Source organism: Lampetra planeri, chromosome 10 (genome assembly GCF_965212315.1).
Source record: "Lampetra planeri chromosome 10, kcLamPlan1.2.h2, whole genome shotgun sequence".
NCBI classification, from domain to species: Eukaryota; Metazoa; Chordata; class Hyperoartia; order Petromyzontiformes; family Petromyzontidae; genus Lampetra; species Lampetra planeri.
The window spans coordinates 1,253,728-1,277,192 of NC_136116.1; the positions used below are offsets into that span (position 1 = coordinate 1,253,728).

The 23,465-nt window shown below is 51.1% G+C and overlaps 1 protein-coding gene across 1 annotated transcript in view; it reads right to left on the reverse strand.

Moving 5' to 3' along the window:
* Nucleotides 1-3,537: 3,537 nt before the first annotated feature.
* Nucleotides 3,538-23,465, reverse strand: part of PKD1L1 (polycystin 1 like 1, transient receptor potential channel interacting) — an 82,538-nt gene continuing 62,610 nt past the window's right edge. Inside the window, exons 49-68 of the mRNA XM_078597864.1 lie at nucleotides 23,054-23,123; nucleotides 22,010-22,116; nucleotides 21,470-21,827; nucleotides 21,194-21,332; nucleotides 20,854-20,938; nucleotides 20,569-20,739; nucleotides 19,866-19,984; nucleotides 18,857-18,967; nucleotides 17,668-17,806; nucleotides 16,201-16,281; nucleotides 15,953-16,002; nucleotides 15,537-15,774; nucleotides 15,227-15,331; nucleotides 14,567-14,707; nucleotides 13,810-13,944; nucleotides 13,102-13,326; nucleotides 12,445-12,609; nucleotides 11,131-11,298; nucleotides 6,411-6,544; nucleotides 3,538-5,889 (exon numbers count right to left, since the gene is read on the reverse strand). Of these exons, the coding sequence (XP_078453990.1) occupies nucleotides 4,917-5,889; nucleotides 6,411-6,544; nucleotides 11,131-11,298; nucleotides 12,445-12,609; nucleotides 13,102-13,326; nucleotides 13,810-13,944; nucleotides 14,567-14,707; nucleotides 15,227-15,331; nucleotides 15,537-15,774; nucleotides 15,953-16,002; nucleotides 16,201-16,281; nucleotides 17,668-17,806; nucleotides 18,857-18,967; nucleotides 19,866-19,984; nucleotides 20,569-20,739; nucleotides 20,854-20,938; nucleotides 21,194-21,332; nucleotides 21,470-21,827; nucleotides 22,010-22,116; nucleotides 23,054-23,123 (3,714 nt within the window). The 3' untranslated portion in view covers nucleotides 3,538-4,916. The remainder of the gene's footprint in view (nucleotides 5,890-6,410; nucleotides 6,545-11,130; nucleotides 11,299-12,444; nucleotides 12,610-13,101; nucleotides 13,327-13,809; nucleotides 13,945-14,566; nucleotides 14,708-15,226; nucleotides 15,332-15,536; nucleotides 15,775-15,952; nucleotides 16,003-16,200; nucleotides 16,282-17,667; nucleotides 17,807-18,856; nucleotides 18,968-19,865; nucleotides 19,985-20,568; nucleotides 20,740-20,853; nucleotides 20,939-21,193; nucleotides 21,333-21,469; nucleotides 21,828-22,009; nucleotides 22,117-23,053; nucleotides 23,124-23,465) is intronic.

The following is a 23,465-nucleotide window of genomic DNA, read 5'->3' on the forward strand; positions in this document are numbered from 1 at the left end:
GCACCGTGGCCTCTTAGGGTTCTTCATTGTACCCCCCCCCCCACCGCGAACGCTTCTCTCGCTCACTGAATCCACCGGCCCTCATCGTCGACAGAATCCCATCCCATTCGCCAAACGTTCCGCCGGGATCAATAGGTGGAAATAAAAAAGTCAATCTCGTTAGTCCTAGGCCCGAACAGGTACTTTGCCCGGCATTGGCATGACCTTGGTACGGGGTCATAGGGGGCCCCTGGTGACTGGACGGGGGCCAACGAGGACATGCATTGACACTCCGCTGTGCTAATGCTGTGCATGTGAAAGCCCACGAGTGTGCGAATTGCGACGGATTGTCGCGTGTGTACACAGCCAAGGATTACGTACAAGTACGTTTATTCAGCGTGTGATCTCAATCCACATTGTAAAAGTCACTAGCTACGCAATCGGTTCCAGAGTTACCAAACACACTTCCCTCCCCATTCGTCCTCCCCATCCCATCAACCCATCCGTCCGCGTATTTATTTTCCACGAGCAGCGGCCAAGGGGCTGCGTTGTTACGCGCGCGCCGAGAAATTGGAAATGTGACCCACCTTGGCGCACCACTCCTGATGAAGGGACCTCCCTGCACAGCAGCACGCGCTCATCATGACCGTGGCGGAGTCCACACCCCCCCGACCTCCTCGGAGGAACGTCCTGCGGGGACATACGGGCGGTCGCAGACTCACTCAGAACTTGCTTCCAGAGGTTACTCCTTACACATTGCAATGCAATGCGCGAACACACACGCGCGCATATATGTGATGTGCACAGCGAAGACGGTCAGCACACACGTAACCCAGGTCATCCCGTCGAGTCTCAATGGGTTCGTTTCATCTGCTGGTTAAATGAAGCTGACTGACTTCAATCCACGGAGACGTTGCCTTTTCATAGGATCGGTTGTGAACTATAGTACCTGGAGATGAAAAAAGTATCCCTGAAGACAACATTGAAACAAAGTCTTGACTTCAAACTCATACAGCAAAAACAAATCACGAATAACCACACACGCGTACGGTTGTACTCTGCTTATAGCCCTGGCCACTCACGGTGCTTAGAGCATCTCCCTCTCACTCTTGCAGCAGCTCCTCGGCTCGCGAGTCTCAGCAGGCGTGCCGCCCGCGTGATGTTTCCCTTCGGTGGTCACTCGGCCACCACCCACCTCCTCCTCCAACCCCCCCCCACCCCCCCCCCCCCATATGCCGCATGAGCCTCCTGAGTGGAGACCTGAAGTTATTGGGCGGCTGCTGCTGCCCTCCAGTCTACCTCCACTCGGAAGCATCCCACTGAGATTGGACGCTTGTGGAAATCTGGAATCCTCCCCAGCATGCCTCATTGCTCCCACGCTGTTGGCTAAGTGAAGGCATTGAATTCCTTGTCAAAAGCGTGCAGCTTCCTCCCCGCTGAATACATCACGTGTACAAAATATATATGTATTTTACTTAAGAAACACGGTTACAATTTTTAACACACTGCATTCAATCTTTTGGAATTCTATAAAGACAGTGCGGTCTAATGGGTAAACTGCAGAACCAACTTGCACACATTCTGCGGAGACTTTGCGAAGCGTGGGTGGCATCCCTGCAACAATATTTTGGATAGGCGACGACACACTTGCACAAACACGGGCACAAGACCATCGACAGGTGGTCTCTTCCACGCGACTTCCTGCGGCGACAAAGCCAAGACACGTGTCACTCTCGTCAAACGCATGAAGAATGCTCGCTTATAAACGCCCATCGTTAATGCCGCAATGCTTATTCACAATGGTCGGCCGTCTTCCTTTTTTTACAATTTATAAAGGCCCTCGGGTGAGCGTGACTTCGCATTTCGCATTTGCCATTCGGCAGCGCTACACGGACGGCGCAGTCTCGTATCTCAGAGGCCAAGGCGTCTGCAAAGCGCACCCCCTTAACTCTTAAAAAGAGAACGTTTAATGTAAAAGCAAAACATGAAAAAAATGAATTGCTCGTTTGAAGTGTTATCTTGACTGGGCCCCACAGGTGTGAAGCCTGGCATTAATGAGGTTGAAAGGCATTGCTGCGATGTAATTTGATACCAGGGTGCACATCGGGTTTCAAAAACACCTCCACAAATGAATTTCTGGCACCAAATAAAAGAGGCAAATGACTGTATGAATCTCACACATTAAAAAGCGATCCTCGGAGTTTTGCACCGCATTCAAAATATAATGGGCACGGAGCTGTGAAGTGGATGGCATGGGGGCTTAGTCGCTTTACCATTATGTGAGGCTCAATTAAAGAAAGCCTCAAATATGGGCGTGCTTGGCTGGGTTTTCCCACAGCGTGAAGTTACAGCACCACACGCGACTCACGGCCACACCGTCCTCACAGGGCCGGGCCGAGGACTCAAAACAAACAGCGCCGCTCGTCAGAGCCGCCAAGCGCTGCCGCAACGCTTGCGAGCTCGCATGCTGCGAGCCTATTCCCCCTGGGTTATTCATTGCTCTTTAATTCATTACGAAATTTTTAAATAACTTCTTGAGTGTCTGAGGGTGGTGTTGATGAGGCGGGGCTGTGCCAGGAGCTGTGCAGGCTCATGTGGGTGGGGGTGTGCAGGCCTGGCAGATGTTTGTCAGAACCAAATCTTTGACTCAAAGTCTTTATCAGAAGTACCACCCAGGCCGCGCTTTAGCCGAACCCATAGCTGGCTTCATTATTTATGAGGTTGCAACGGGGACACCAAGAATGTGAAGAAAGTAACAAGCCAGTAAACATGCAACGTTGAGCCAACCTTGATTGGTGTGTGGTTTTGACCGTTGCCCAACGCTCCACATTTAGTGGGAATAAACCCGTCATGAGGGGAAGTCAGGTAAGGGGATGCCCACCTGCCAAAGTTATTTACACTGACAATGGAAGATTGTTTCTGAAAAATTGGATTGCAGAAAATGTACAATCTCGATATTTTTCAGATGGAATTGTTTATATAATAACCAATGGAACATAATTACAGGAAATCATTCAATAACTTCATCGAAAAAGGGCTGCATTTTTTTTATGTTAAATTATGACAAGTAAGTGCGCTTGGGCAGGACACGTTGCTGGAAGGGGACGACAGCCGACGGGTCGAGATTGATGATGGAGTGGCGGCCAAAGGAGGACAAACATGGCCGAGGTGCCCACGGTCGAGAAGAAGCGACGACGAGGACAGCTCGTACGCAGGAGCCACGCGAATTGTTGCGTCGCAAGACCGGTGGCGGGGTGGTGACAACTTGGGGTCTTCAATCGGCAGTGGATGAATCATGACGATCAATGATGATGATCGCTTCACTGCGTACACCTATTTTAAATGAACCTCAAATGGTTGCATCAAGCCCCCGTTTACTTTTTGACAAAGGCTTAGCTGCAAATGTGCACTTTGCCAAGTGGCTAAGCAAGTCATGTCATCGGAACGATAATGGACGTTTCTGAAATATTTGCTGAATAAATGTATTCGTGAACAAGACAGCACAGTGCAAACAGGGAAGGGAATTATGCATGCACAAAGTAAGAATAGATCACAGAGTGAGAATGTAAAGAAAATCTTTATTTTTACTGCGAAAACATTTTCGTAAAAACCAACTACCGTGTCTGAAAATCACGCTCACAGGGTCGACGAACGCTTGCGGTCGGTAATTGCGAACAATTACAGGTACTGCCAGTCATTGCTCACGCTGGAGTTTCTCACTGGGGCCGAGCGATTTTAAGTTGCTGGAGATATTCCCACCTTTGCTACTCGCATCCGCAAGACGACACAGTTGTCTGCGCGATCATGACACAACTTGCCGAAGCGACGCGCGCTGCACGCTGCGACGTTCGTCTTACCGCGCGTGGAATGCATTGTCCATGAAACATTAAGTGTGCATCTTACTGAGTGCGTAACTACTAAAGCCAAGGAGGCATCATACTCATCTGCAGTCACGAAAGCTTCAATCCTAGATTACCAAGAAGGCATCGTCGGTGAGTGTGTGTGTTCAACTCCACCGCACTCCAGCCTGGTGCAACACGACACGCAGCAGCAATTGTCATTTTGTCCGTGGTCATTCGAACTAACTAAATATACTAACTATACTCTTTGGTTATTTCGGTAAAGTCACGTAGGTATAAAATAAAAAATATTTTTTTATACCTACGTGACTTTACCGAAAGAACCAAAAAGTACGGATTCCTGCAGTCACTAAATAGTTATTTTTCAGAAGCGACCTGGCCACAATTGGAAGCTCAACATAGAGGCTTATTACATGAAAATTTACAGCAGCCAAATACTCTAAACGCATGTTTCTAATAGTGGAGGGAAAAAGCAGTGGACCACGCGACCACGGGGAGAACATGCAAACTTCAAATATACAGGCGTCAGGGTCGGGATCGGGATCGAATCCATGACCTTCTGTATACCAGGCGCGGGAGTTAACATCTCACCACCGTGGTGCCCAAACAACACACGTTCAAACCACACACATATGCGCGAGAAATGTAAATAGAAAAAAAATATTCTTGACAAGGATATTCAAATCAAGGTAATTTTCAAATGTATTTAAGCTTTTCAAATAAGCTTTGCTCATTAACATATTCGTTGGCAATGGGATATAAGATACAGACACTGGGCAGGCGGAGTAAGGGAGGGGTCCAGCCACTTTGCTAAAGCCCTGCGGTGGATCTGGTGTCCTCAGAGTGGCTCGCCGTGCTACGGCACGACGCGAATCGTCGTTTTGCCACCATCTCACTCTCACAATGTTTTGATCGCCCCCCGCGTAAAAAGCACAGGTTTAAACGATCCTATTTACTTCAAACATAACCATCGGTAAAAATGCAGATGTAGCCTTATATAAGAGAATGAGTCTGAAATAAATATATATAAATAGGGAACCCAGAAGGCGCCACTCTTTGTCCAGCTGTGGCCGCAAGTCACCAGCATCGCTTGAGCACGCCGGGTGCCTCGCTCTCAGCGGGGGTCACGTCGCTCTCCCCGACGGTCGCCGGCGGCTCGCACGCCAAGTCCCTGATCATCGCTTCCAGTTCCTTTCTCGCTTTCTTCTTTTTCTTCTTCACTTTGCTCAGTTTCTGGGCTGGAGAGCTTGCTGCAGGGTGGTCGCCACCGGGTTGATGAGGAGCTTTGCCAACATACGCCGCCGGCGGGGGAGGCTGGTGCTCCTGGTCGCGTGCCAAGTTTCTGGGCTCTTCCCCGGAGAAACAGTCGCTGACGGACTCCGCTTGGGACGCGTGCGAGTGAACCATCACGTCCACGGAGCTGACGTTTTGTGGGGCAACCAACAGCAACCCACCGCCGGGAGCCTGCTCCTCTGCGGGATCGCTAAGGAAGTCCACGCAATCCTCCAGGAACGAGGGATCGTCGAAGGTAGGAATGAGTGTGGCGTGAGACCTCTTCAACCTGCGCGGCTTGTTCTGGTGAGCCGCGACGGGCCTCCGCTGACGCTCCTTTGCCGGGGCTTCTGGAGATCTTGACGATGCGGTCTTCTCACCAAGTCTCCCACCAGGGAGCAGAGGCGAAGCAGCCACTTTAGCACCCGTCGTTGCAACGGCACCATTTTGGGCAGAGACCCCGTGTTTTTGTTTTGAGCCTGCCGCTGCCGGCTCTGCATGACTTTGTCCTTCGAGTCGACTCCACTGTGAGTCCTCCGCAGAGAGATTTGACACAGCTGGGCTGACCTCCGGAGAATGGAGAGGGTGCCGCGCCTGACTGTTGTCAGAGTGTGCGACACTGGAGGTGCTGCCACCGTGAAGGCCTCGGGAAATGCTCTGCGTGAGCTCGAGGTGATCGCTGGAGCAAGGGCTGTCTAAGTGGCCCATAGGCTCCTCGCCTGGCGCGCTCTCCACGCACAGCTGGAGCCTCTCGATGATCTCCAGCTCGAGCTGAGCCCTGGGTGGAAACAGAAACCACAGCCACGTTACCACGCAGCGTGCTGACCTTGAGACGCTAACACCATCGTGGGTCAGATTAGAGGTGAAGTCATTTTGTTCAACCACACCGAGAGAGGGAAAGAGGAACACAATTGTCATATAACAAACACAAATTAGACACCATATTTACAATTACGATAGGCCAAAGGGCTTAGGCAGGACACAGCGTCAGATGAGATTATGGCTGATGGACAAGGCTGGTGAAGAAACACTGCAGACATGGAGCAATGAGATCAGTTGACGTGCAGGAGAGCGACGTGGATAGGAGCAGCAATGGACCGTGATGGACGGTGGCGGTGTGGAGTGGCTTTCAACCAGCAGTGGATCGACAATAACCGATGGCGATACTTAACAAAGACCACGGACGAGCAGCCAGCTCCTCGTCATTACCCGGGGATCAGCGTGGTGAAGTATGAAGGGTAAGTTTCAGCATCGCGATGAAGGACGACATTTCCGTGGGGCTGGGGCCGGCCGCCGTACCTGAGAACATGCTCCTTGTGCAGGAAGTTGGCGTCCCTCTCGCCGTGACGCCACTGCTGCAGCAGATCCCCCAGCTGCGGACAGTCGCGCTCCAGGCCCTGCTCCAGCTCCCGCTCCAGATCCAGCGCCGCCAGCTGGTAAACATGAATGGCATGGAGCGTTCGTCGCTTGCCGAGTGAATGCGCCAAGCGGCCCCGGCAATGCACGGGGCAGCCCCGGTGTACGTGCACAGCACGTACTCTTTGGTTCTTTCGGTAAAGTCACGTAGTTAGAACGTTTGTCAATCCACTGCTGGATGAGGGCCACCCCATGCCTTGCAGGGCATGTGGTTTATTTGACCATATTTCACCACGTTCGTGCATGCAGGTTGAAGGCAGGACTTGTAGACGCGGGGACATAGAAGTACAGGTTAAATGTCTCTGGTTTTACATTAACAGGTTAAATGTCTTTACATTAACAGGTTAAATGTCTCACTAACACAGCCACCGTTGCTCGTTTTCCTCGATGTGGCGGTGGCTCTCTGATCTTACATTGACATGCTAATCTCTCACAAGACAATGGCCACCTCCGCAGCTTCGTCGTCGTGGAGGTAGCTTTCCGATCTTACATTGACATGCACATTTCTCACTTTGACATCACTAGCCCCGCCCACGTCGCTTATGACCCTTGGGCTACACCCATTTCAAACCTTTAAAACATCCTGCCTCAGCAGCTTTCCCACTATTTTTTCCCCTGATGACGATTGCTTGTGTTGCGATCGAAACGACGTAGTTTTTAGTGTGTTTGTTATTTTTTATTTTTTTTATTTTAACCTATCTACGTGACTTTACCGAAAGACCCAAGAATATAAGTACAGTACACTACAACAATGGATTATGCTGCCCTGACTTCTACTGCACCTCCAAATAACTCGGCTGTCTAGAACAATTTGACGTGCATAGTGGCCGCCTGTTAAAGGCTCTACACTGCTGAGCTTAGCTTTTGACATCAGATGGAGATCAGACTCATAGGTGCACATAGGAGAAAAATGACATCTTTAGATGCCACTCAGTTCTTTCAATTGCACGGCGCCTTGAGACTTTTTTTGTGAAAGGCGCCTTACAAGTACAGATAACTATTATTCCAAGTAATTATATGGGGCCCACTTGTTGTGTACGTTTTAAAATGTACCATAATTATGTGGGGGTGTAACAATCCTTGCCGCTTGGTGTGCGTTTTAATGTATTACTTTACTTTCGTACATGTTATATGTATTGGTGTTCGCGCGACGCCTGCAGCCACTGGAGGCTGCTACACTCACAATATAAATTTTTAAAAAACATTGATTTGACTCACGACCCTGCATTACGACAAATCATCAAAGTTGAGGGGGGTAGAACTGTTATTATTTGGTTCTTTCGGTTAAGTCACGTCTAAAGATAAAATAATAAATTAAATTAAATAATAGAATACGACGTTTCGATTGCAACACAAGCAATCATCATCAGGTATAATGAAATAGCGACATAAAATCTAACCAGAAAACTATAGACAGACATATTAGCAGACAGATATCACCAAGATACATAGCGGGAGCAACACAGGTAACAGAGAGGGGTGATCGTCTCTGTGGGGTGGCCTTAAATAGACAGAGGGGGGGGCGGAGGCAGAGAGAAGGAAGGGGGGTTAGAGAAAAAATTTGCAAATCAATGAGTGGTCAACAGACGTGGTGCTGCACGGCAAGTAAGCCTGAAAATCAGGAGGACACACTAAAATTAAATAACCTAGTAAAATATCGAAATGTAATGTAATACAACACAGAGGGTCGGTCAACACACAATTAACGCATAGCCTGGTTGATTACGTATTTCAAAGATTGCTAAGTTAGAATTTAAGTGTGAACATTCTAAAGAGGACACAGGCAGAGAAAACAAGTCGCCAGAGAGAGAGAGAAAAAAGATAAGCTTAAAACTTCCCCGTAGAAGTGGTTCAATCTTAATTTTAGAACTTTCGTGACTGCAGGAATTATTTTTTGGTTCTTTCGGTTAAGTCACGTCTAAAGATAAAAAGAAAGAACCAAATAATAATTCCTGCAGTCACGAAAGTTCTAAAATTAAGAATGAACCACTTCTACGGGGAAGTTTTAAGCTTATCTTTTTCTCTCTCTCTCTGGCGACTTGTTTTCTCTGCCTGTGTCCTCTTTAGAATGTTCACACTTAAATTCTAACTTAGCAATCTTTGAAATACGTAATCAACCAGGCTATGCGTTAATTGTGTGTTGACCGACCCTCTGTGTTGTATTACATTACATTTCGATATTTTACTAGGTTATTTAATTTTAGTGTGTCCTCCTGATTTTCAGGCTTACTTGCCGTGCAGCACCACGTCTGTTGACCACTCATTGATTTGCAAATTTTTTCTCTAACCCCCCTTCCTTCTCTCTGCCTCCGTCCCCCCCCTCTGTCTATTTAAGGCCACCCCACAGAGACGATCACCCCTCTCTGTTACCTGTGTTGCTCCCGCTATGTATCTTGGTGATATCTGTCTGCTAATATGTCTGTCTATAGTTTTCTGGTTAGATTTTATGTCGCTATTTCATTATACCTGATGATGATTGCTTGTGTTGCAATCGAAACGTCGTATTCTATTATTTAATTTAATTTATTATTTTATCTTTAGACGTGACTTAACCGAAAGAACCAAATAATAATTCCTGCAGTCACGAAAGTTCTAAAATTAAGGGGGTAGAACTGCTCTAGCCGTGCCTTCCGATTTTAACCGGCCTTGGTAGATGTTCACGGCTCTCTAACCGAAGCATGGCTCATGATAACTGATATTTTCAGCGAGCGACACTCCACTTCGGCTTCAAAGAACACAACCGCGAGCTTTGGCGCTGCAACAATGGCGTGAATATGATGGATGGCTCTCAAGGGAAACTCATACCATGAGACATCACACAGGCCCGCAGAGTGTTTTCATTTTTCACGAAGCCAGAAAGGGAAGGGAAGCAGCCGTATCACGTGTACATTAGTATCGGTACGCCTTCTCCATTGACCACCACTCGCCTGCTGAGACCAGAGGCTACCCAACTTTGTTACCGCCCAACGCCTTGATATCCGAACACGAGATACGACTCATAACGCCGCCGCCCCCGCCAAGCCCCTCTCGACGCTTCCCAATTCCGGTGGTTTACGCGAAGGGCGCGTGTGCGGTCAAGTGGCTGAGCGCAGCACCTGTGCGCATTTGTTGAACTGCCAACGCAGTGGCGTGTGGAACGTTTGTGATCCAAGGTGCCCCGGAGTGGATTTGATTTATTGGGCTTGTGATTATTTCTGACAGCCATGTAACTCTGTTGAATTCGATACGTGTTGGTTGCATCGCCCCGCTCTCCACTCACTTGCTTACACATGCATACGCTTGTTGGTAACGTACAACAAACATTGCTTGACAGTAATTTTATAATTATAAACAGCACTTTGGCAATCCACTGCTGGATGAAGGTTTCCCCATATAAGGCTAGTCAGCGCAATTTGTTTTGACCATACTACAGCCCGGCGACTTGAGTTAAATTCTCCAACGGCTAAGATCAGTGGCGGTGATATCTTAACCGGTCTTGGGTGGCCCCCGCTTCACAAACTCGCACTGACCAGCCTGGTGAAGTATGGTCAAACGTTACGTCAGTGTACGTATATTGGGTTTATAGGTTTCTACATTCATAAACTTACCAAAGACAGCTACACCTCATGTGTAAAATACAAAGCTGGAACTCGCTCTAAAGGAAATGGTAGGGGCACTTCATAGTTAATTCATCTGCGTCAGTTAACTTTGTTTTCCCAGGTGAGTACTCGAAGGACAAGGATGAAATCCCGTTTGAATCTGAATCCGATCCTGATAAAGATTCTGATTCACCGAGACGACTAAAATCGCTCACGTAAACACAAGAACAACGACGAAGCACAGAGCAATGAGAGCGGAGGCAACCAACGAGAAAGTGGTGCACAAACAACCGCTGTGCAGACGAAATGGAAACGGTGTAGGACGTGGCCAAGCACAGGCACCTCTCGATTTACGAAAGGGATGCGTTCTTCAAAAAACACGCGCGTAAAGCGAAATTTCTTAAATCGGAATGGCTTTGCCCGTTCATTTCATACTAAAAATTAAGGATGTGTTTTGGACATTCCAACTTTACTCCAAACCTAAAAATATAATACACCGATATCACTTTTCACGATACAAAACATAATAATAAAGAATATAGATATCAAAACGATTTAATCATAAGAAGACAAAAATTATTAACCTTTTCAGGAAAAGTCACCAAAACATCTACATGTTGGAATAGCTCGGAAAGGCGATGTGGAAGCATTACATTTGCACTGTAGGGATACCGTGACGTTGGAGCGGATGGATGATGCAGGCTCCCAGGTGCTTCTCGTTTGATGGTCTTATGGTGTGTGCCATGTTACATTTCGTTCACATGCAAATTCGATTTTGATAATGGAAAAATGGCCATAGTTTGTCAATTGCGTGAATGTGAAATTTCGTAAACCTGTATCAAATTTCCTGGAATGAAAGTTGAATCGGACAAAGTAGGTTTACGAACCATTCAGAGTCAAATTAACTAACAGAAATATCAACCCAGATTCAGGGTGAATATTGCACGAGTGTGTAAGCAGACAGGGGACGTGTGCATGAGCTGCCCCCCATGCCGGCGCAGGGACGCGGTGCACCCTGGGTAAACCTGAGAGCCGTGAGCGCAGGAGCCCTCGGAGGCCGAGTTGTAGGCGTTGTCCTCGTCCAGGTAGTTGGGAGGCTTCGGCTGCAGCGAGTGGTGGAGGCTGTTTGTGAGCGCGTTCATGCGGAACAGCAGCTCGTCCACCTGGCCCTCAAACTCCTCCAGCATGAGACCCTGCACGGGCGCACATGCACACATGCACGCACACAAAAAAAACCAAAGACAAATATCCCACATATAGCCTTCACAGACTGTTGGGGCAAGTGCTGTTAGCGAGCACCTTTGAAGGCTGGCACGGCATATGAGGGGTTGGGTGGCCAACACCACGCCCGGCCGCCTTTGTCTCGCCAGTGGCGATGTTTACACACCGCACCAGGTACTCATTTGAGGCTGAGTCGACCTAGGGAGGCCCAGGACCGGTTAAGATAATCGTCACTGGTGTTGGCCGTGAGCAGGAATCGAACCCGGATCGCCGGGTTCATAGCCCAGCGCGCTAGCCGCTACACTACCGCTCCCTACACCACACGCATACACCCGCACACACGCACTCGCACACACATGCACAAACGCACACATGCAAGCACACGCGTGCACACACACATGCAAGCACACACGCGAGCACGCGCACAGGATGAGACCGCACGGTTACTCCACTTACGTACGGGGTTGAATATAACGTCAAAAACAACGAAGAACAACAATGGCTACCATTTGTCACCAGGTGGTGGTGATGCCATCATGGCGCTTGTGCCAGGGTAGGTGCACTGTGAGGCAATGTGAAGTGAAAGGCTCATTAGCAGAAGGGTCATGGGACAAACCCAGGTGTCATGGTGTAATGGACCAAGATGACGAGCACGTGCACCACCTGTGCTGCTCGCTGTGCCAACTTGCTGCGTTTAAGCCACCTGGCGCTCTGCCCATGTACCAAGTGAGCATTGCTGCTTCAACCACATCAAAGATTTCCCGCATAGCCTGTCGAGAGTTGTATCCTGCAACTACTTTTTGTGAGCACCTATTGAGGCCGGTACAGCACACGACGGGGTGGTGTGGCTAGAATCACACCTGGCCACCTTTGTCTTCCCAGAGCTGATGCTTACACACTTGCACCAGATGCTTATTTATGGCTGTGGACCAATTCAGATTATGCCACTGATGATGGCCATGGCCGGGAATCGAACTCAGGCCACCGCAATTCATAGCGGAGCATGCGCCACCACTCCAACCATTTATAAAAAACACACACACGCAAGAACGCGACACTGACACGCACACTGGGGTGACAGGGGACATCAGAGACACTCAGCAGGATGCGAGGCCCACCGGCGGAACGGGCGGCTCGAGATCCTGCGATGGAACCCTTCGGCCCAGCAGCACGGCGAGCTCGCGCAGCAAGAACCCGGCAACTTCGCGTGGCCACACCACGTGCCTCCTCCGCAGGGTTGCACGGCGAGCCCGCCGCATGACGGCTCGCAGGATGCTGTAGAGCTGCACGCGACGCAGCCACGGGGAGAATCACAGGGTGAGATAAAGCTTCCAGCTCTGGAAGTTTAACTACCCGTCATCAATGGCCATGATCAATCCACTGCCGGGTGAAGGCCTCCCAAAGCCGTCGCTATCTCTCGCGGTCCTGCGACGTAGCAATCTACCCAGCACCTGCACATGAGCTTTTTTCATCTCTGTATTTCTGAGTTCTCCATGTCAGTGTCTTCACCAACCTATACTTTACGATGTGATGCGAGTGATGCATTGAACTTAACTGCAATCGCTATTAGGTGCACATGGACTCCCGTGGAGACCCGCAGTCTCACGTAGAGACCCATACCATGCAATGTAACGGGATGTGGGTAATGGCTTTCATTTCACCGCAGTCACAATAAGACGACTTCTTAATTCCCCACTCACGCGGTGGTTAAACGCCTGAGTAAATCAGCCGAGCGGATGACAGCAGCAGCGCGGTGAGTGTGGGGCGTCTCTCACAACGGCGATCCAGAGGAGACCTCCGGCGAGGAGGAAGGTGACGTAGAACGCAGCGGCTCCCTCGGAACGGGAGAGGGCCGAGACATGGCGCGTGCCGCTGGCGCCCAGCAGGGTCAGCAGAAGTGTTTCCCAGGCCGACAGCAGATCCACGTAGGCACGCGTCAACCTCCCGAAGCACACGTAGCCCAGGCTGGAGAAGGCCAGTAGCAGCAGTGCCAGGCACAGCTGGAACGAGCACAGCAACGTGGTCTCTGTGATGCACGCTAAGCCAGACATCTTGAAGGCTCGTGTTTTATAGAGCCGCCCTCCTTCATATCAGGTCGTCTCAGAGCGCTTTGCGCCCGATATGCAACTTGCATCGCATGTCATCCCGACACATTTCAAAGGGCAAACCCGTTGGCAGCCGTCCCTGTGTGGCGCATGGTGCCTCGGCACTTGGCCTGCAAGGGGCCATTGGTCTGCCAGCAGGGGGCGATGATTGCCCACGCGTGATCCCAATAAACTTCTGTACATCATGGGACCTATCTTGCCAATATAAAAATATAAGAATAGGTTTACCCTTTCTGGCAACAAAACAGTTGTGCAAAGAATCATGTCTGCATTAACCACATATACTTGTGGTGAACATGCACGTCTGCACATTGGTTCAGCCTAAATGTCGCGAGCGCAGTCTTGCAGTGCGGTGCTCGTGTGAGAAGAGGCGCTCACCACGAGCGGGGGGAGGTGTGTGCGCCCGAAGTTCAGGGGTGACAGACACACGGCCATGGGGCCCAAGCAGCGCAGCGCGTGCAGCGTCCGCACCAGCAGCAGAAAGAGCACCACCGCCGAGAGCCAGCGAGACGTCTGCGGGAGCACGGGGAGACCCCACGATGAGTTACGGTCACGATGGACTCCACTGGTAATGCGTTCACCATGCGAGCACACATGGCGACTTGCACGCAATTAACATCAACCTCTGACAAGGGAACAAAAGCAAATGGTGCGGCAACGACCGCCGTTGAAGGCTGCCCTGGTGCATTATGGTATAAAGGAGAGCGGCCAGGTAAGGCAGGGTGATAAATACCACAGGAGGTGTGCTCCGCTAGTAATGGCGCAGGTCACGCTTCTCACGTCGCCTGCTGGTCCACTCATTATGTGCAGAAGGTCTTGCCCATTAACATTGTTCTAAACTCTACAATTTGGATTTTAATAGCATCTCAATGCAACTGCATTTCAAGACACTAGCAATAACATCGTGCGACAACAGTCATACTGATACGAAGACAATAGCGTTGCAGATATTACTAACTTATGCCATTCCTGTTAGCATAAATCTACCCAAGCCCCGTTTGTAATATGACTCCACTGACAACACACGCTTGGCTTGCCACGGTTGCATATACACAGGAGACATTCGCGGCTGTCAAATTAATCCCCGATGATGATGCGCTGGAAAGATGAGCGCCCGATGAATAAAACACATAACCTGATCCCACGCGGCCAGAGGGCCCACGTCCAGCGTTGCCTCCAGGAAGGTCACCTCCAGGTACTCGATCAGCGTCATTGCCACCACGAAGCGGTTCACATAAACCGCAAAGTGGGCGAGCGCCACCACCACCATGCCGGCCTGTGACCCACAGCAGAGCGTGGCGCGCGCGGTTAGGCGCCGCTCCAGGTATGAGACGGCCCACAGCTCACAGGAGGGAAGGCTAGGGGATGAGCCGCAGCAACAATGACACGCGCAGCATTCACATCATCCGCAACGAGCGGGCGATGCGAAGCTAAGAAGTTAAGGAGGGCTTGAGTCTGGATAGTCCTTTGATGGGTCGTCACCATTCACGCCACGTTGTTGTAGGCTGCTGTGGGTATACTCTGTCGGCAGCAGAGAGCGGTGCAGCAACAACCATTATTGTACTGTAATTATATGCTCCCGTATCTCTGCACTCCACCTTCAACAACCCGCACTTACCAGCGTGGTAATTTACGGTCGAATAACCCCCACAACCCACGTGGTGTGTAAACGCCCCCCCCCCTATCCAGCAGTGGATTAACAAGGGATACATTTAGGTTAAAAGGAGGGCAAAACATTTAGCTGTAAAGATTCAAACAAATCTACTGAGAGTCGAAATCACGTAGCTTCACTGACCTCCAGCCAGTTCCAGGGCTCGGAGCAGTGAGTCACGAGCCCACGGTCACTCAGGCGGCACAGCTGCAGGTACAGCTGGAACAGGATGAGTACCAGGAACAGCAACTGCAAAGCAGGAGGCACAGGCGTCATCGCGCGCACACACCTGGCCCATCTCGCAGCGCTGTTGCACAGGGGCACTCTCTGCCACACGAGCCATCGCGTTCTTAAAAACATAACAATTATTGGGCACGAGTATTGTAGTGGTTCACAGCCTGTTTGCGCGCGAACTTCACGAGGACAAATGTGCAATTATCCGGGTGAGGAGTACCTCGCAGATCATGGTGGCATAGTTGAGCGGTGTGCCGAGCTTGTAGAGGCGAGCAGACTGTACGCCGATGCTAGGCCGTTCCCCCGGCAAAGAGGGCACGCGCGCCAGCAGCGCCACGCTGACGAACAGCTGGGACGGCGGGCTGTAGAGTGCCAACTCCACCAGGACAGAGGCCCGAGAGGCCTGGTCCAGCCAGCCGGCCGCCCGCAGCCCGCTCAGCACCCCCAACGCCTCAGCCCTGCGAGCAAAAAACAAACCGCGGGATATGACTGCGGGTGTCGTGACGGTTGAGCGGATCTCAACTCAAGGAAGGCAAACATAATGTGACATTTGAAATTGGGACAGTTGAGTGATCGTTGCTGCAGCTCATGTTTGTACAGTACAAGTACAGTATGGTGGCATCCCGTCAGACTTACCGAGTGCTGCCGAGGCTGATGGCTGCGGTTGGCGACAGCTCCGCACAGCCCTGGACAAAAAAACAAATGGAACAAGACGTTCACTGGACCCGTTGAAAATAAACCCGACGCTGTCGTCTATCAGCCTCAGCAAAGCTCGCACGGCCTGCACAGCCCGGTTCTGCTGTGTCACAGATGCTGCAAAATGCTTTTTCAATTTGTTCTCAATAAGTTTCCAAAAATTCCGACGCAAGGTTCGCGAGTCTCACCGTGCAGCTCGGGCCGTCGATGTCCCGGCGCCTCACCGACGGCTGGCCTACGAGGTGATAGTTCCCCTGCAGCGGCCCCACCTGCACAGGGGACACGCAGACTAGAGAGCCGCACGACGAGCTGGAGAAAGTGCCGGCCACCGCCCTCCTGCGCTCTTGACACCATGCAGCTCAGCCTGTTATCCGTGCGCGGATTTTCGAGGTCGCTGAAAATCCGCGCTAGTTTGCAAAGTTTGACTCGCACGCTGGTTTAATCATCATCTGCTCCTCACTTATCACAGCGTATGTGCTTCAGAAAGTAAACTGCTTGCTTAACAATGAAGCTCATATATTATATGCTTTCACAACAAATCTACGCATGGAAACAATAAAAAGTTTACTAGCCTAATTAATATATTTTTTTACATTCTCTTTGTGGCACGATGGAAATGCAAAATGGGTCTGTTTATATAAGGTCACCAGTTGCTGTGGGTTTTGGGGCAGTAGATGGCTAAATGGAGGCCTGGTGCAGACCTGCTCGGTGAGATTTGCATGTCGTTGCGTTTCACAGATATTCAAAATAAATGTGTTGGCGTCGAACTGGAGCCCCTCAACTCCTCGTTTAGAAGGGGAAACAGACACATTTTTACACTATTGAAACCTCATTTGCCAGTAAAAAATATGATAATTGGTTTTTTACCCTTTTATCTGGCAACAAAACTGACACCTTTTTGTTGTTTTACAAGGAGTCATGTTTGCATAGACCACAATACCTGCAGTTATAATGCAAACAAAAAACATAACTCTGATAATGTATGCACTGTCCTTCAAGTTGATTGGTCCACACCCGAGACAGCTTTCCTTAGAGCCTAGTCTCACATGGGTTGGACCAGATGACGCCAAAAGGCGCACGTGCGCCTTTTGGCGTCATCTGGTCCAACCCACGTGCGCCTTTTGGCGTCATCTGGTCCAACCCACGTGCGCCTTTTGGCTTCATCTGGTCCAACACCATGTGAGACTAGGCTCTAAGGAAAGCTGTCTCGGGTGTGGACCAATCAACTTCAAGGACAGTGCATACATTATCAGAGTTAGGTTTTTTGTTTGCATTATGACTGCAGGTATTGTGGTCTATGCAAACATGACTCCTTGTAAAAAAAGGTGTCAGTTTTGTTGCCAGATAGAAGGGTAAAAAAACAATTATCAGACACATTTTTGCTCTATCTGGGTCATCCCTCACGCCCTCCCGTTACCCCTAGATGATCAGGAGTTGACTGTCACCGGTTAGTACGGCACCGACCAACAACCACGTTAAACCGCAGCTGTGGCTAGATTTGGACTCCGTCACATCGCTCTGCGCTGCCTGCCACCGCGTGCGGCGTTGCGTGCCTGCGGAGCGTTAATGGCGGAGCACGACGGCACGTGGGGGAGATGTTGCCGTGGCCGGGATGTGTTCGAGTGCGGGGGGGGGGGCCTTGCGCCCGGGCACACCTCCCGGCTCCCCGTGGGTGGTGGCGCCTCGCCACCGTTGGTGCTCCCCGCCGCATACAGCGAGTCCACCATGGCCGCCTCGCTCCAGCGCCACCACTCGTCAGCCGTGCGCACGCCCAGGAACGAAGTCTCCGCACTCCTGAAGGGAAAGGCAGTGGAGGAGGCCGGCTCAGAGAAAGCACCTCCTCCACCCCGGATGCCTTTGCGTCCGGGGTACACTTAATCCCCGCGGGGTTTATAAGAGGCTACTGATAAACACCAACTTGGCAGCGCATACTGCCGATATACATACCAAATACATACCCAGTCTATTCATAACCATACACATTCATGCTGCTGCATCTACGAGTAACTTACGGTCTTCTATAAATACTTTGGGGGTAGTGGTGGCGCAGTGAGTTGACCACCGCACTATGAACACGGTCACCTGAATTCAATTTCCAGGCCGGGGCAAACGTCAGTGGCGAGTGATATCAGAACAAGTCCTGAGTCTCGTTTTCCTTAACCCACAATACCCAGCATGGGCAAGTATGGCCAAAAATCCCCCATCGTGTGTGGAGGCCTTCATCCAGCAGTGGAATACATTAATTACAATCTATGCACAAGTGTGCTTGTTCTAAGGGTAATTAATTCTACCATTGGAGTGTATTTTGCATCCCAAGGTTACATTTTATATCAACAACTATTTTACCCTAACCGACACATCATGATGCATTCTGTAATTCACATATTACGTTTTTAGGGGGAAAAATGTACACTTTAATGCACGGAGAAATAACCCCGTGTTGGACAACGGTGAGTTCCCAACATAATGGAGCATTTTTAATTCATACCTGGTCTCGTCATAAACAACATCAGATTCCAGGCCCTAATGCAGCCACACACATTAACGTTGCTCGAATACAAATACATTGTTCTTTGAATTTATGCTGAGCTACTTCTCGTACTTTATAGTTAAAACCCCGGAGACTGCCTTTGGGTTACATCAAAGCTAAGGTAGCCGAATCTCCGACAATCAACAGAGTAACATTTCACAACCAAACTTGCAAAAGCGATTGAGCCCCCATGGGCTTTATTTCCAGCCGTCACATCCCCGCAATCACAATTCCTTCATGGCTCTAGCGGTTCCCAAGAAGCGCTTGGAATCAATGTGAATGGGAAGAAAGTGGCGGGCACGGCAGGGGGGCACCTGTTGAAGTGACCGCGGATGGCTCGCTGCAGGTAGAACTCGTCGGTGGAGAACTCGGCAAATGTCGCGAAGGCCAGGAGCGAGAGCATGAGGACATAGAGGCAGCAGCTCCTGGGAACGAGCACGAACATGGCCACATTGAGGAAGCTTGCTCCGTCACAATGGTGTCCGTTCGTCCTCCCCACGCCGACGGCAGTGGATACGATCACTGCTGGCATTGCCGCAGCTGCACGCCGGCGAAGCAGGAAAACACTCCCGGGCCGGTTGCAGAGTATGTTACTAAGCGGGAACACACCCGTTATCTCAGATGATAGGTAGGTTGGGGGCCTGGTTGGTATTTGGATACAGTATTTTATCCTTGAATCTGTCTTATGCAGACCTTTCAGTCTTATTCCTTTACACGCGTGAGTTCACTCCAAGCACTCCAGTTTCCTCACACGTGAAACCCCTTTGGTTCATGCAATTAGGCAAAGATCCCAATAATGGAGATTTGTAAAAAATAAAGAGGCTTGGGCCTTGTTTGTTTTTCTTTCTTCTAATGCACTTGTCGAATTGTAAAGTTGCCAGCAACAAAGAGCACTATCAAAGTTGTAATAGGAAGGAAGTGACACGTTCGTTCAATGGAGCAATATTATAAGAGCTAGAGTGAGGATTTCCTGGGCAAATGAAGGGCATGAGGAGTTCCTTCCCTCGGTGTCGTTGTGCCCAGCTAGCCAAGTGGTGATGGAGCGTGCCTGAGAGGACGCCCACTGCAGAGATGGGAGCAATCCAATCAGCTGGTGCGTGCGCGCGTGCCAGGTGGATTATTACTACATTGCGGGACCGTGGGTAGTAACGGCAGCTTGGGGGTGGGGGGGAGGGGGGGGGCTTCATTCAGCTGTGGATTGATAATGCCTGCTACTGCTGCTGACGATGCTGACGATGATGATGCTGACGATGATGATGCTGATCGGGGATGCCGATTATCGTGCACACTCCCGGGGTGGGTGTGGAGGAGGCCGGCGCTCACCGGAGCGAGCGCACCACGAGGCGGCGCAGGCGCAGGCGCTCGCGGCACCGCTTGAGCTGCTCGCGGCTCGGGGGCCGCGCCAGGCGGAGGTGGCGTGCGCGCCGTCGGGCCGCCAGGCTCTAGCGTGCCCACCGCGGGCCGCGGGGGGAGAGGGGGCAAGGGTGGGAACAGGGAGGTAGTGGAGCCCAGGGTGACGCACACATAGATAAGGACGTGGATCCCCCAGTATAGCCTTAACAGACTGTTGTGGCAAGTGCCGTTAGCGAGTAGCAGCTATGAAGGCTGGAACGGCAAACAAGGGGGTGGGTTGCCAGCACCACGCCCGGCCGCCTTTGTCTCCCTCGTGGCAACGTCTTTACACACACAAGCGTGAGTTCATCTGGCTACCCAGAGTCATCCTCATAACCGAGGATTGATGGCCCCGACAGATGATTTCCATATTTTGTCATCTTCAGCGTCTGTTCTCATGCTCACATTGTCTCACAAATTTCTCCGTTTCCTTCCTCTTCTCCTAACCCCCCCGATCCAAATTTCCCTTGAGGAATCATCTTCATCACTTCTCCAGCTGTGGAGATGATCTGCATAAGCCACCTTCCTTCTCACGAGATTTCCCGGTAAATCAAGAACGATTTCTCTGAAATTTTAGGAGAAACCGTGGTGCCTCAACTTTGCAACAGCTACCCGCCTTGGTTTGGTTGCTTACCTTGGAGATGTCCGTGAAGTCCTGCGGGTTGCCGTGTGAGTGAGAAGCAGCGCGGCCCATGAGCTTGGTCCTCCAGGTGTCGACGGGACAGGCGGCGTCCAGGCACTGAGCCTGCAGGCACTGGGCGTCTCTCCGCCACCAAACCGTCACGGTAAGCGCCGCCAACACCAACTACAGAACCCGCGAGAATAGAGTGGTTTGCTAGAAAGCCGCTGCGTGCCGCGCTAGAGACGTAGACGCTCGTGAACACCGAGGCCCGCGTGATGGGGTGCAGTGGTCACTTACAACCGCCGGCTGAATGATGAAGAAGCAGACGACGAGCGAAAAGAAGAACGAGTGCGTCCATGCCATGCACTTGGAGCGGCTGAACCTGCAGGGGACATCACGCACGCTGTCAGAGCTATCCGTTCGCGATGCTTGGCAAGCGCGCGGGGACTTCTCAACAACTACAAATTCAATCCATAGAAAGAGAGAGACTAACACTGAAACATCATCAGCAGATACTAACAAATATGAATAGACAGGCATCAAAATAAAATAACGTGACCCACGCACAATCCAGCAAGAGATCAGTGGGAATAGGATTTGGGGGGGTGGGGGGCGGAGACGTCTGACCGAGCTTCACCTGAACCCCAGGACGGCGGTGGCAGCGGCCGAGGCCAGGCCGAGCAAGATGCAGAGCATCCAGGCGAGGTAACAGCAGCGCGACGGCAGCCGCACCCGGGCCCCGACGCCGCGACCTCGCCCGTACAGGCTGCTGCCATCTGGGGGTGGCGAGAGGCACGGGGGTCCGGTGAATCATCGTCATTTACGCAGCCCGCTGCTTCGGCGGTGGACCAAATGGAGGCCGCACGCGGCGAATGACAATCGCACACCAGGGGAGAGAGAAAGGCAACTGCACCGGAGAAGTCAGAGTGCAAGTCCGAGGAGCTCTCCCCGGGGCACGGCCGCCTCCCCCCCGAGGGCTTCCCCTGCTCCTGGGAGCTGCCGTCCTCAAAGCCGCTCGAGTCTCCCTCCGAGGGGCAGTGCGGGGCAGCGCTCCCCAGCACCGGCTCCGCGCCCTGCCCTTGGCTCCCGTTGCCGGGAAGACCCCGGCTCTGCCGCACCCCGGCGGGCCTCTGCTCGGGAGCCCCAACCGTTTCTTGGAGGCGCCTGGCCGCCCGATCCGTGGCGGCGGGCACGGGGCTCGGCCTCTTGGCGCCGGTCACGCTCGCGAGGTCCGAGTCCCCGAACTCGCTGAGCCCGTCCTCCACGGAAGACTACAACCACACACAGGCCCCCCAGTCACACCATCCGGAGATGGTAAAATGAGCAAGAATTTGGTCGAGCTAGGACCGGCACGAATAATTATTTATCGATGAGACGACGCGATTGTGGGTGAGGGAGAAGCGATGCGTGTTTTTTGGTGCTCGTGACAAGGGAGGTGTTTCACAAGGAAGACCTCGTGCTTCTTCCTCCAAGCCTCCTGGGCCCACTGCTGCAGGCTCTGCCACGACAAGTAGGAATCGGCGCCGCTGTCTCCAGCCGTTAGGCTCGGACTGCCCCCGGCTGCATTATGCGCACACGCACGGTCATCACACGCACGGTCATCACACGCACGGTCATCACACGCACGGTCATCACACGCATGCACGCACGTGGTCATCACACACACGCATGCTAGGTCCTCACACGCACGCGCGCGGTCATCACATTAACACACTGAGCGTAAAATGTGTGACGATCGACCTCCCCCAGAGATCCCATGAATCGTCACAATCCGCAGTCAGAAGTAAATGTAAACGTAAACATCTGTATTCCTTTGTTTCCTTTTCACCATGTCATTCGTATTCTCAGTTATTCGGCTTTTTACCAAGATTTTGTTTGCCCAATTATCCTATACGTTACATCAGTGTATCATTAGCAAAGCATTTGCATGCAGATCAATTAAACCATCCTCCCCCACATAATTCAATGCATGCAGCGTGAGTGTAAGGATCAATGCAATGCTCGCTCACAATTGGAATATACACAGCGATCGTTTCACTCAAAGTAAATTATTTGTATTTTACCAGGTAAGGCCCACTGAACTATGTAGTTCTTTTTCAGAAGCGACCTGGCCACAAATGATAGCTCAACCAAGTGGCTTATCACGGGTAAATTTATAGCAGCCAAATACTCCAAACGCATGTTTTTTAAATGTGGAGGGAAAATGTGGACGAGAAAAATCCACGCGACCACAGAGGGAACACGCAAACTCCAAATATACAGCTAACATCTTGCCACCGTGGCACTGCGCGCCCTACTGCAAATATGTGGCAGGACCCTCCTGAAAAATAGTCGTGAGTCTCAGTGAGGCTTTTCCAGGTAGAAGAGCTTAGCAACAAACAAGGCGACTGAGCACTCGGCGAGGGGTGCACAGAGTGAGGCTGCCGCTGCTGTGGTGCGAGCCGGAACGGCGGTCGTGGCAGTGGAGGGACTCCCCCCTCCCCTCCCCCCCAAGTACCGGCGTGCGTCTCCTGCAGCTGCTTGAGCTTGTACTGCTCCAGGATGGAGTGAGCGCAGCCCCTGTCAACCTGCACCGACGGCGCGCGACACAGCAACACACAACGCAACTCTACAGCAACACAGTCTACAGCAACAGTCTACAGTAACTCAGCAAGGCAGCAACTCAGTCTACTGTAACTCAAATCAAAATTAATTAATTAGAAAATTACATTCACAGAGTCCCAGACAACATGCGATGAAGTTTAAACATGAATTGCTCATCTCGTATTTACCCTTCACTGTAAGGGTTTCACTATGAATGAAATTAATTACGCATCCATCAAATAATGAGTGTGAAAATATACGGTATGTATTATTTATGCAAGTTATATAAAAATGAAATGCTAATGCGACATTCGGGCTAACTTAGA